Source organism: Juglans regia, chromosome 13 (genome assembly GCF_001411555.2).
Source record: "Juglans regia cultivar Chandler chromosome 13, Walnut 2.0, whole genome shotgun sequence".
Lineage (NCBI taxonomy): Eukaryota > Viridiplantae > Streptophyta > Magnoliopsida > Fagales > Juglandaceae > Juglans > Juglans regia.
Window position 1 is genome coordinate 26,553,333 of NC_049913.1, and position 14,964 is coordinate 26,568,296.

The 14,964-nt window shown below is 36.0% G+C and overlaps 1 protein-coding gene across 1 annotated transcript; it reads left to right on the plus strand.

Annotated features, from left to right (window-relative positions):
* The first annotated feature begins 260 nt into the window (after window positions 1-260).
* Window positions 261-740, plus strand: LOC108979076 (uncharacterized mitochondrial protein AtMg00810-like). The gene has a single exon (XM_018949658.1). The coding sequence runs from the start codon at window positions 261-263 to the stop codon at window positions 738-740; it is 480 nt and encodes a 159-aa protein (XP_018805203.1).
* The last annotated feature ends 14,224 nt before the right edge of the window (window positions 741-14,964 follow it).

Here is a 14,964-nt window from a genome sequence, read left to right on the forward strand (position 1 = left end):
TTCCACAAGCAAAATGACCTGATCTATTTGCTTCTCTATGTTGATGACATCATTCTCATAGGCAACAACTCCTCTCTTCTTGACAGCTTTACTCGCAAGCTCAATTTTGAGTTCGCTACTAAGGATCTGGGCTCTCTTAGCTACTTCCTTGGTCTTGAAGCTACATTCACTACTGATGGTCTCTTTATAGTTAGCTCAAATATGCATGGGACATTCTCACCTGAGCTCAATTACTTGATAGCAAACCGGTTCATACTGCCATGCTTGTTTCTCAACACCTGTCTGCTGATGGTCCTCTGTTCTCGGACCCTACACTTTACAAATCTCTTGTGGGTGCTCTACAATACTTGACAATCACACGTCTTGATATTGCTCATGTCGTAAATTCAGTTAGTCAATTTCTACACTCTCTGACTGAAGATCACTTTCAAGCTATCAAACGCATTCTTCACTATGTTAAGGGTACACTACACTTTGGACTTACTTTTCATCCATTTGCCACTCTTGGTGCTTTAGCTGCCTACTCAGATGCAGATTGGGCAGGCTGCCCTAATACTTGTTGCTCCACATCGGTCTATTCCATTTATCTTGGTGACAATTTGGTCTCTTGGATTGCCAAGAAACAACCCACTGTCTCTTGCTCCAGTTGTGAATCTGAGTACCGTGCCTTGGCTCTCACTGCCGTTGAAATTCTCTGGCTCACACACCTCCTTCGTGATATCAAAGTTTCCCTTCCATAGCGGCCTCTTTTACTATGCGACAATAAAAGTGCAATCTTCCTGAACTCCAATCCAGTTTCTCACAAGTGAGCAAAGCATGTTGAGTTAGACTATCACTTTCTTCGTGAACTTCTTGTCACCGGAAAACTTTGCACTCAGTATGTCCCCTCTCATCTGCAAGTTGCGGACATCTTCTCCAAAAGTGTGTCCAGGCCTCTCTTTGAATTTTTTCGATCCAAGCTTCACGTCCTATCCAATATGATGCTTAGCCCGGGGTTAAGGATGAAGATCCCTGCCGGGGGTGTGTTAAGGATGAAGATCCCTGCCTTAATATAAGACTTTCCTATTTACAGACTTTATTGACCCGTGATTAGGGTAGTCTGATTCTTTCCATTTCTTCACTTGATTCCTTTCATTTATTTGTAATTAATTTGTATATGAAATTTCCATACATAGATGTGTAAATACAATTATATAATGCAATAGACTCACCAACGCAAGGTGTGGTGGTTTTTCAAATATTCTCAAACTGTATCATAATGGGATATTGTGCAGTACGTATCATTCACATATATAACAGCACTTTTTTTTTCCCTGCAGATAATTATTAGAACTTTTCGGGGAGAGCAATGGAAAAATTGATCGAGGATATTACATCATATCGTCCATATCATGATTGCCTCCTGTGGCGATGAAGATTGAAGAGGGTCGTGTGCAATATATATTAATCTTGTTCAAAGCAACCATGACATTTCTGTCAATGGATTCGGCATTCCCCTTTTCATCAACTTGAGAGAAGAAAAGCTGACATCAGTGTAAATGCTCGGAAGGTGGTCATGATAAACAAAACCAAGATGCAGGAAAAAGTATTGCGAGTAGGCACTGAAAATCTAAGACTGCTATCATGAATCCTCTAGCACACACCACACCTATCATTTTTGCCATTCTTTACTGAGAATTGGTCGGTCTCATATCCCACCACCTAGGGAGTTTTCACCGACAAAATTACAGGGATCAATCTCTATGTACCATAATCATTTGACGCATGCATGCATGCATGTTCTTTTCAAGTTGCTTTCTTTAGTCGGGATTTTGAAGCCCTAGCTAGGTTCTTCAAATCATACGATCATGTGGTCTAAAAGATTAAAAATATGCAAAATATATATCTCTTTTTTCTCCTTTCGGTTGCGGTATATATCAAATATAATTTGAAGGGGTCTGAGCAGCTATTTTGTATTTTTAATTGGATTTCTACCAAGCTATAATAATCATGGTACAGCCCCCAAGTTTGACGATGAGAGATGGGCCTGTGGCATCTGCATAAAGATAAAGCAATGTCATTCATTCACAAATTAAAGGGCCACGATACTGAATGTATCTCAAATGACACATCAGTAGTACTGGAAGCCAAAGTTCCCCTTTACTGACTACATCTTAAGTAGGTTGTTTGGTTGCATTGACTCTAGAATGTGACTTGAATGGTCACCTCAAAAAGGATCTATTTTTTTTCCTGTCCATCTTAGCTTACTAATTGCTTCAGTTAATGAGCATTATTATCGTACCAAAACACGGACAAAAGAAGATAAAATGAATAATTAGAAGGGTGATCACTTAATTAATCCAAGTGGTAGGATAGGCTGATCAAGGGTGGCTGTCAGCCCCAAATAGCAGAAAAACAACAGTTTTACTATTCCATATAATTCCAAACCGGATGAATTCAAACACTCATGCTGCCCAAAAAAGCAAAAGAGGAAAAAGAGTACGTACTCATATATCCCGTAAAGCTGGTTGACTAAAACCTTTCATTATATTGACTTGGAGACATGACTAGACCCATTTCTTCTAATGGGTTAATCAGAACCCTACAAGGAGGAACCAAAGGCAAGCTTTTAAGGAACCAATATTCCTAGAAGCCTTGAATTTAAAAGATGACAGACAGAGGAATGTGAAAGAGTATGTAAGAGAATGATCATTAGTACCATGCATGCACATTTAAGTGGCCGGGGCTGTGTGGGCTTGAATTTCAAGTGCTTGTAAAGGAATTAATTAAAGAAGTTTCTCATGGTGACTTGGTTGGAATCCATTACTCAATTTATTCTGAGCCGTTAATATATATGTTCAGTGAACTTCAACTCGAAGTCTAAAGGGACTAAGAACTTTTCGCAAGCTAGCTTTAATTGAAATATTTGTCCAATTTCGCTGAAAAGAGAATATATGTTTGTGAAATCTTATACTATGGAAGATCAAGATCGACTTTAACAATTCTCAAGAAGAAAAAAGAATTACATTCTCAAAATAGTGTCTATTAATTACATTAAATTCAAAATTTCCACCAATATCTCATGACTACTTGCACACGTTTCAAAAATATAGCGTCTTCATCCAATCTTAACACCGTCAGATAAGGATATTGCATAATGTAATACTCAGAGTTATAACTCTTTCTTTGGACGTTAAGAATATATGCAAAATAAATTTGGAATATTACCCAAAAAATATTCGAAATGGTAGTACTAATGGTAAATGTAGCTGCAAGATACTGGTTCTTTTCATTCCTCAGGGTTTACGGCAATCATCATGATCCAAAGCATAAGGTGATATCAAAAGTAAAAGGAAAAAGGGGCAGAAGGAGGATGGGGGGTAGCTATTTTGGAACAGAATCTAGGCATCTAACTATACAAATTTAGTTTCAAATTGGAGTTTCTCAAAGTGAACTCTACTAGTTATTAGTTAAACTCGCGCGACATGAAAAGAAGAGAATAGAATCATGAGAATGAGTGGTGGTAGTTTCTGTAGGGTTTGCATGATCAATTCAAAAGAATCAAAACCACAGAACGTACACCAACTTTTATTTTCTAAGTAATTATACATGGAATAGCTGATTATGACCAATTAATCCCTCCCCCTCTCTGATCTCTCTCTCTCTCTCTAGATCTGATGGGTACATGTGTTCGGCCTGTATATTAATTCTTTCTTCTGTCATGAGTCATATTTTAATGCATAAGGCTCTTGAAAGCGTGGAAAAGGGCAAATATATATATGCATGTATGAAAGGCTTGCAGGCATGGAACACATATGTTAGGCAATGATTTTGTCTAAAGCGGCACGGCCAGCTTTCCTAATTGAATGAAGATATAAAGAAGTAAAACCTAAAAGGGTTTCTCAGTCAAAAACAAAAGAAGGGTTTGCAAAGGGACATAGCCCATGAAAGATGTCTGATCACTTGATTTCCATTTGGTACTCCAAGTACTGGGTTTGTTCATGAGCCATGATTTAGGAGGATGGGACTGTTTGGAAACGAAGTTTCCACAATCACTCTTTGATCTTAAGTATGAGTGGCATCCTTAAAGGCACATTCTCATGGGCCACATCACATCCGGCCTAATACATCATCATGTGCATGATCATGATGGTGTTACTTGAGCCAAATACAGAGACTGAACGGGATTCTCTTGGAGTTGCTTGTCATGGGGACAACATATCATGGTTAATCATACGTTGCATTCATTATTAATGCTGCGCATGTGCATGGCTCTATCAATCCAAATTAAACGCCAAAAAGTGGAGCTGAAAGCCATCAGCCGTTAGGGTTAGTATCAGATAATTATCCCTCCAAGAAGTACATATATAAATAGCTAGCTAGGATATATGCATGGGTTAATTTGGTGGGCTCCTTAATTACCTGATCAAACCCTAACACTAGGGTAGATTTAGGCCGTTGTGCACTAATTAATTTAATTGGGATTATTTTTTAAACTTAATTTAATTGGGATTATCTTTTAAACCGAGAGATCAATATATGAATTGGTATCCTAATGCATATAGATACAAAATAAATGATCCAATAAGAGCGTACAAGAATTTTCAAGAACATTTGAAACATTTCATTTCTGAACAGATCATTAATTAGGTTTTTAAGTCTGAAATTAATTAAAAGATTTTGTTGGTACTTATTATATATACTGCATTTTACCATAGTTAGCACTACTCTTGTGCAAGTTCATAGTACTCTAAATAATATATATATATATATATATACACACCTCAAGTACTGTATAAAAGAGTAAGGGTAGGTTTGGAGGGTGAGATGAGAATTTTGTGTTTTGTTTTGAAGTTTAAAATATTAAGTTTTAATATTATTATTGTTTTGGGATTTGAAAAAGGTGTATTGGGGTTTGAAAAAGTTGAATTGTTTATTATATTTTGTATGAGAATTTGAAAAATGTGTAATGATGAGATGAGATGAGATGAGAATTTTGTGTTTTGTTTTTGGCCCCAAACCTGCCCTAAAGGGTGTAGTGTTTCTAGTGCTACATACACAAAGCAATTATACAAAAATAAATCCATAAACTGATGTAGTTTCATGAAATCCATTAGATCTACTTTACAATAAAAGTAACTTTACAATCTGACATATCATATCAAGCCATATTAATTTGTAAGTTTAGTTTTTTGTAATCTCTTTGTGACTAAAATATTTTCCATTTTAAAATTATAATGCTATTTTAGTAGCCATAATCTTCGAGCGCACAATGTTTTGAAGCAACTTCCAAGCCCATTAGAGCATACTCATTGGTTTGACCGAATGCATATTTAAAATTTAGTCAATATTACACTTTTTTATATTTGTCTATTCCATTTAAATTCAATCCCCACATTGGATTCGTCATTCACTCTCTATATAATAATAAAATATTATTAAATTAATAATTTTTTTAGTTAATTTATTTGTATCACATTTTATAATTCTACATTAAAATATTAATAATAATTATATTCTAATTAGATTAATATTTAAAAAAAATCATATTTTCAAAGGTCATTTAATGCTAATAACCAAAAATTGAGATTAAACTTATCTAAAATTCTATTTAAATTTCTTATTCACTAACCAAATATCTAGCAACATACATGGCCTACAAGACATAATTTTAAGATCCAATTGTGGAGTGAGAAATTAATATTTTAATATTTGGTGAATCAATTGTAGTTCTCTATCTTTAGGCAATCACTATAGTAGAAATTTAAATTATTTTAGAGATATCCAATTCCATGTGAGGCCTTTTAATACAGATTATCTAAATTTTAGCCATTATTCAACTTTGGCCAAATCAATAAAGATGCTCTTAAGGTGTCTTACAATTTGCGGCATCCCAAAATCTACAAATCAAATTAAAGTGGGCCTAACTTACCTGTGGTTGTAATAACTCTTTGCCCAAACCGAAAAATCGATCCATAGGAATTAGGAGGCAAATATTCTGTTGGGTTCATATCTTTGTGGCCTACACGCCATTCCGACGTGATAATTAAGGCCGTCCATTTTCAATATGTTTTAAAATGGGCCAAGTTACTACTTCAGTGCTAGCCTGCTGGTGGCCGGTGACTATAGTATGGTTTTTTTCTTTTTTTTGGTGCAGTAGTAGCATCCAAGAAGTCCAATCATTCCTTCCATCTTGCGATCATATGATATGTTAAGGTTTCGTTTGGTTTATAAATTTATTTTAATTTATCATTATAATTTTTTTAAATTTTAATATAAAATATAATAAACAATTTAATTTTTTTAAATTCTAAAATAATAATAATATTAAAAAATAATATTTTAACAATATTTTATCATCTCAACTCAATTCAATTCAGTTCAACATCAAAACACAGCCTTAATATCGTTAATGAGAGCCAAGATTTGTGAGATTTTTAAATATTAAGTTTGAAGAAAAATACGAGAATGTGAGAGAAGATGAATTAGGTGCCCAACTAAAATTCTAACATCATAATATTATTATTGACATCTTTTTTTAGAGGTTTTGTTTATTGTATAATGTCTAGAGCATTAGCAATGGTGTAAGCAAGGGTAAAGTTTGACTAAAATCATTTGTTTCGCTTTTTGCCTTTGCCATTCAAGAGATATTCTCACATTGAATTATTCATCTTTTAGCAAAAATAATAATCAAATAGTATTCAATAATAATAATAATTTTTTTCTAATTTTGTATTTCATATTTTGTAATTATATTAATCATATGTTAATTAATAATTTAATTTTTAATTAAATTATTGTTTGCCAACTATCCGGTGGAGGATTTATACTTACCATATGTGATTCCCAGTGAAGGATTTATTAAAACCCACTACATAAGATCTACAAGAAAATCTACATGAAGAAACCCAATACATAAATATGATAGCCAGTGTAAAACGTTAAAATTGAACATCAACTTAATCTCATCTGCTCATCTACTAAACAACGTACATGAATATAGAGAAAAGAGAGGAAAAAGTAAGCTCATTTTTGTAGATGTTGTCTCAAAATCCATTATATGAATATAGAGAAAGTTCATATAATTTCACAAGTCAATGTCATTTCATAGATGTTGCCTCAAAATCCATTACAAAATCCATATCCATTACAAAATTCATATAATTTAACTCAGTCGTGTCATTACATAGCGGCAACCACGCATGTTAATAATATTTGAATTATCTACTTCTTACATGATCTGCCATTTTTTGGAGTACTGGAATGTCATCATCATTGGTGAATCATACCTTGGGTCAAGACCTAGTGTGCATCTGCGGTCTTAAAGTAGCACTCAAAAAATCTAGTACTCCAAAAAATCCATAACAACCCTTCTTCAGGTGTCCAAAGTACAATACATAGGTGAATATGTTGACTCATTCCCATTATATACATGTTGAACTAAAAATGGTGACATTAGACATGATTTGTTTTATGTGAAATATTAACAGGGATTACCATACTGCAACTATTTCAAATGGGTAGATAATAATGAGAATAGAGATCAGCAAGAACTCCTTAAGAGAGAACATGAATTGTTGAGAAATGAGGAAGAGCTCCGAAAGAGAGAGGTTGAAATCAAGAAGAGGGGGACGATGCTTCACAAGAAAAATGATCATATTGAGAAGAGGGAGTTGGTGCTCCACAATGATCAATTTGAGCTTTTGAAGCAAGAAGCAAAAATGCAGCGTTTACGCATACCATTTCATGTGTATTGTGAAATTGCCCCTATTCGTTTCATATATGTTATTTCATAGGATCTAAGTGAAACAAATATTGGGTTGCTTTTGCAAAAACAATTGTCCCAACCATGTGGTTGGTTTATGTAATGGACGAGCCAGTTTACCTAATTGCTATGTTATGTAATGTATGCTGTATGTAATTGTGGATATATCAACCAACATTAAATTAAGGTTGCTTTCTTTCTTTTATTTTTACTTTTTGGAAATTTTGGAATAATGCTCAACTTTAGTATAGCTATCTTACTATGCTTGAAATCAAATTTCTACCTTGCTTGCCATTTAGATATTCACAAGGATATTGAATTGGGAAACCAAAAGGCAGCCAAAAATCTGGGGAAAGTTAATATTGCCAATGAATTTTATTCCAAATGGTCGACTTAGTGTCACTTCAAGCAAAAGAAATTCTAGAGAAAACCACAACCTGCATTTTCGAACTTGCTTCGGTACCTAAAGGAACTCGTAAAGCAATTGATCCAAAACAAAGAGGTTCTTTATATATATATATATATATATATATATATATATATATATATATATATATTTTTTTTTTTTCTGGTGAAAAAATGCATTGAAATGAAGTACAACATATGTTTGTTCATTTTTTTAAAAGTTACAATGCACCACTTCTGCACAAAAATATTCAAACACCAGTTCTACACCACAAAAACACCAAGCTTCTCCTAAACAAATTTATGTGACACAAAGCTTCTCCCATCTTCATGAACAAAATAAACAAATCAACAACAGTTTTTCAAACTGATACAACAACAGCACCGCCTTGAACACAAACTAATCTAATAGCAAACAAGAACTCTAAACTAATGCTCAATCTTCTTTGCTCTCCCAACATCTAACAACAAGATCTTCAGCATTATGCTCAACTTTAGGCGAACTCCCATCAAAATCTGACAAACATGATCTCTAAAAAATAATGACAAAAATACTCATTGGGATCCACAACACTGTACAACATTGTCATCGAAACATTCATAAATCACAATATCTACAAACTAACTTGCAACACCTGGTTGTGGGTTGGAACTTGGGCATCTGAGCGAGGCACAAAAGGTGATAACCACCCATGTGAAACTGGTTCATAGTAACCTTGCATGCACTTTGCGAAGTTTGAATGGAGTGATCTTGGTATGTCCTAACATATAAACAAAATGATAATGAACCCAAGGTTGCTCTACATAGAATACACATCAATTCAACATATAGATATTGAATTTGAAGCAATATTGCAATACCTGGTTGATAGATTTGAGACAGAGGTATTAGGGGAGATGCGTGTTCTTTCTCTTTCCTCATCTAGACGATTCCAATAAGAACTAGATATACAAACAGTACTAGAAGGGATATTTCCCCCTCATAGGACCGGAACTGTGTTTGTAGTGCTTTTGGTCCTGGGGCTAGACATACCTAATCTAGCCCAATATCCTAGGGAGAAGGCATAGGCCAAAGTATGCACCGGCGTGTTCCAGCCCGAGTAACGTGCAAAAAGGCCATGCCACATTAAATGCGCCGGCATGAAGTGCAAGCATGGAATCCCGACAGAAGATCCCGTTGCCAACAAGGGTCTGCTACATTACATGCGACAGTATGGAAACCTGAACAAACAAGACCCCAACGTGAGGGGATAGGAGTATAAACAAGAAAGAGCAGGCAAATAAGATAGGTTAATCACCCTAAACAAACTCTTAGCTCTTTCTCTCTTTTCTCCGGCGGAAATATATTCTAACTTTGGATTTGGATGTCTCACAGATACACCTGACCACCTAACTCTCTTCTTTTATAGGCACTTGGTGTGGCTCGAAACTGTTGGTTACAAAATACGCTTTAACAAGTACAACGGTTAAATGTCAATTCACTTCAAAGAAGAAAGCAAAAAAAAAAAAAAATGAAAAGAAAAAAAAGACATAAAATAACTCACCAATCCCAAGAATTTCCTCTAATGCTATTCCGATTATTTGTTATCTAGTTATAATAGTGTAAAACTAGGAACTCAGAAATCTAGAAGAAGATTGTGAAACCAACAACCCCAGTTATAATAGTGCAAAACCAGTAAAATTAGCAATTATTTGCTATTCAGTGTAGAAATTTTGCTATCCAGCTATTCCATTTATTATTTGCTATCATAGGTAAAAATCTGGAAGGAAATGGGTCTTCTGTTTCATCTATAGTAACAAAATGGATGAAAATGCAAGGATGAAAACATTTAGCAAAACTCCTCAAGTTAAGGATTATCATGGTCTATAGAGCAGCTCTTCTAGGCCATAAATCTTCTGATTGCATATTATTTTGTGCAATCGTCTATAAATATTGTTTTATATAGTTAATAAGATAAATTTATTATCATGAATAGGCAAAACTCAAGTACACAGTAAGTATACAAAGGAAATACCAAATTCACACTAGTAACAAAAAGCAGCTAAAGCAAATCATAAAAATTATCACCATTCAATACAAAAGTCTTAGCCAAAAAATACAAAGTACTAAAGAAAAAATTTCTTAGTTAATATCATTTCTTGGATGTAATTGATGAAATTCATGGGCCTAACTCATCTCATAAAACCGGTTGTATAAGAGAGGATTGCTCATTGCTTATAAACATGCCCAAGACCTTATCCACAACCAATGTGAGATTATTCCTCAACACCCTCCCTCATGTGCAGGCCAGTATTTTTTCTGGTCCTTGTCACGGGGTAAGTAGTGTGGGCCCACATTCGTCCTGTGGCAGGTTCTGATACCATGATGAAATTCATGGGCCTAACTCATCTCATAAAACCGGTTGTATAAGAGAGGATTGCTCATTGCTTATAAACATGCCCAAGACCTTATCCACAACCAATGTGGGATTATTCCTCAACAGTAATAATCTCAGTGCATTATCGACAATTGGCCACTTGAAAAATGGGTTGAAAATAAAATTGGTAGCCAATGCCAATACTTAATTAGCTAGTTGTTCTACAAACATTCCTTGCCAAGGCGCCTATTGGAGCATGCCTGGTGTTTGACACTCCATTTATATGTGCTAATTACAATTATTTGTAAAAATTTTAAATGCAAGTACATTCGAAACAAGACTGCATTCCTTAGTCTCTGCTCCTCAATGTGCTTGTGGTGGCTTGATTCCAAAACAATCGTATAAAATTAATAAAGATTATTGGCCAGTGAATATATTTCTTTGATCTTTTATGTGTGGATCTCTCTCTCTCTCTCTCATACACATAAAAAAAGACACTTACATTCTATAAACCCCAAAAACAAGTAAATGATTTCACTATACCTAATTTTTCTCTTTCCGCAGTTTTGGATTCTGAAACTTCAGGATGTGTTCATTTTATTCCTGTTGTTAAAAGGAAGGGAAAAAAATGAAAGAAACCCACTCAAGACCATAGAAATCCTATTTGACAAAATCCACATAAAAAATGGAGGACTTAAGGGCTTGTTTGGGGAGTGAGATGAGATGAGATGAGAATCTTGTAAACAATAGTAGGATAATTTGTGAATAGTAGTGAGATAGTTTGAATTAAGTATTTTTTGGGTTTTAGGAAAGTAGAGAGAAAAAGTTGAATAAAAAATGTTATAAAATTAAAATATTGTAATAATATTATTTTTGTTTGGGATTTGAAAAAGTTGGAATTGTTTTTTATTTGAAAGTCTAAAAAAGTTGAAATGATTAGTTCAAAAAAATTGTAATGATTAACTTGAAAATGTTATATTTGAATTATGTTTAGGAATAAGACGAGAGATCAGATGAAAATGTTGTGTTTCACAACTAAGGCCCCAAACCTGCCCGTAATCACTAAAATTTCACTATTAGTCCCTCTTAAATGCATGCATTTAACTTGGAGATAAGCAATTAAAATGGGGAAAAAAATACCTCATCGATCTAACAGCAGAAACTCATTTCTTGAGAAACAGGAGAAACGAAAGAAACTCATTGATCCATTGAAGATGACTGCTTCATTTCCTTGATTCATCAGAAGATTCAAAACCGATAAAAACGTAGAAGAAGGTAACGATGTAAATCTGCAAAAACATAGAAGAAACCTTCTGGGTTTGGGAGATCTCCAACTGTCACTATAAATCCTCTGTGTTTGCGAACTGTAGTAGTCTGGGTTTGGGAGAAAATGCTTTGGACAATTGATACGGATGCCAAGTAAGGAAGGTGGAATTTGAATAAAGAAAAGCGTCCAACATGATCAAGTCCAGCACAATAGGAAACTTTCTCTTTGGAAATATTGCTATGTTTTGGGAATAAATCCATTAGTTTTAATTATGTATTATGCTTAATTTTGGAAAGTTGAATAATGGAATGACTATATCATTGTAAGGGAGAAATGAATAAAGTTATGCAAAGAATTATTATTCAAACTTGTTTGAAAGAGGCGGGTTCCTCATCAACCCAACTACTTCTTGCAATTTTAATTTAACATAGGTAAGGCACGTCGACTCGATCCGGCGTCCTTCCCTATTGAACCCCACCTAACTCGTTCCGACGCCAAAGCTCATAACATTTTAGCATCAAAGCAGGTCATGGCGGATCTCCAAATCGAACGCTTAGAGAAGCAAATAGAAAATTTGGGGAGTATGATGGAAAGGCTCATGAAAAGGTTCCAAGAAACCAATGCGAAGGTGAACTCTATTGCTAACAGAGGCAATGACGATGGAGAAGATTCTGGATCACGAAATAAGAATGTGAGGAATAATGGTGGTCGGCATAATACAGCGGCACCCAAATTTGCGAAAATGGACTTCCCAAAATATAATAGTTTGGAGGATCCAACAAGTTGGATTTATAGGGTGGAACAATTCTTTGATTATCAATTAACTGAGGAGGCGAAAAAATTACACTTGGCTGCGTATCATCTAGAAGGGGAGATGCAAATGTGGTACCAACTTTTTAAAGACAACAAAGGAATTGTATCGTGGGAAGCGTTAAAGGGAGGACTGAGGATTTGCTATGGTCCAACTATGTTCATAGACCACTTTGGTTCACTAAGCAAGCTATGCCAAACAGGCTCTGCCTGAGAATACCAACTTCAATTTGAACAATTGTTAAGCTGTGTGGAGAGGCTGGCTCCTGGCCACCAACTGGGGTGTTTCGTCAGTGGACTGAAGGAACCTGTTCGCACGGATGTGCAAGCGGTGCGATCCACGCCCATTACAGATGCAATTGGGTTGGCTAGACTTTTAAAGCAAGGAGTATGAAGAAACCCCTGCAGCTGGACAAAAGGAGGCAAACCACATTGGAACCAACACCTCCGCCTATGCCTTCAACCAACTTATCAAGAACAAAGACCCCAGTTATCCGACGCCTCAACCCCAATGAGCAACAAGAGAGGAGGAAGAAAGGCCTTTGTTTTAATTGTGACGAGCCCTTCATACCAGGCCATCGCTATAAGAAATTATTTTTAATTGAAGGAATATATGTGCAGGATAATGAAGGGGACAACAGAGTGGAGGTAGAGGAACAATCCGAGTTATTTAAGAGCTGAGAATTTCTTTACATGCCATGCTGGGATTGATGCCGCCACAAACAATGAGAGTCTGGGGAGTGCTTATGGGCCAAGGTATCACCATTCTCCTAGACACTGGAAGTTCTCATAAATTATTGAACTCTTCGTCCGCAAAGAAAATGGGATTGATTCCACAACCAACACAAGGAATGAAGGTGATGGTTGCAAATGGAAAAAGGCTTGACTATGAAGGTTGTTGCAGCAATGTAGAGGTATGGGTCCAAGGCAACCAATGTTCTACTGAATTTTTCTTGTTGGCTATTGAGGGGTGCGATGCAATCCTAGGCACTCAATGGCTGCACACGCCTGGATAAATCTGGTGGGACTTTACTAAGCTTGTTATGAGCTTCAAACATAATGGGAGGAAGGTGGAGTTGAAGGGAATAATGGGACCAAAACATAAGGTAGGCAAAGAAGGAGTTGCAGCCAGAGAATTGCGAAGGAAAAAAATCGGGGTTCCTCTGCCAGCTACTCCCGACGACGCATAGGGACCCAAATGAAGTTGCTGAGTTATTTTCCTTTAACATGAGTGTTAATGTTGCAGGTTCCAAAAATGTGAGCCATGATCTAAAAAAATTATTGTTTGAGTATAATGAGTTATTTTCGGAACCAGTGGGACTGCTCCAAGATCGCTCACATAATCACCACATTCCCTTGAAGCATGGGTGCAAGCCTATCAACATCCGTCCATATTGTTGCCCGCATTACATGAAGGGGGAAATTGAGAAGATGATATCTAAACTTTTGCAAACAGGGGTAGTCTGGACAAATACCAGCCCATACTCGTTGCCTGTGTTGATGGTTAAAAAAAAAAGATGGCTTGTGGCGCCTTTGTGTTGATTATCGAGCTCTCAAATCACAGTAAAAGATAAATTTCTGATACCCATCATCGATGAATTATCAGATGAGCTAAATTGAGCAAAATATTTCTCAAAGCTGGACCTTCGCTCGGGGTATCACCAAATAAAGATGCACGCCAAAGATGTGGAAAAAATGGTTTTTAGGACACATCATGACCACTATGAATTTCTTGTGATGCTGTTCGGACTCACCAACGCGCCATCGACCTTCCAATCACTCATGAATGAGGTTTTTGAAAAAGCTTTACGAAGGTATGTGTTGGTATTTTTTGACGATATACTTGTCTATAGTCAAACATGGGAGGACCATCTTTATCATTTACAGATGGTGCTTGACACGTTGAGGGCTAATCAATTGTTTGTAAGAATGGATAAGTGTCAGTTTGAGCAAAGGCAGGTTAGTTATTTGGGACACCTCATTTCCGAAAATGGAGTGGCAATGGACCCGAACAAGGTGACGGCCATGACGGAGTGGCCTCGTCCCAACACCGTGAAGGCTTTGCGCGGCTTCCTTGGCTTGACAGGATACTATCGAAGATTTATCTGAGAATATGGCCAGATTGCACGTCCTCTCACACAACTTCTCAAAAAAAACTGCTTTTGCTGGAATGAAGGAGCAGAGGCAAAAATCCTTCAACTCAAGAAGGCGATGATGGTTGGTCCAGTTCTGGCTCTTACAAAATTCTCCAAACAATTCGTGATCGAATGCGATGCATTCGGCTTTGGTTTAGGCACTATCCTCATGCAAGATGGAAGGCCCATTGCCTACTTCAACAAGGCTCTACAAGGAAGGAACTTAAGCCGATCCACATATGAGAA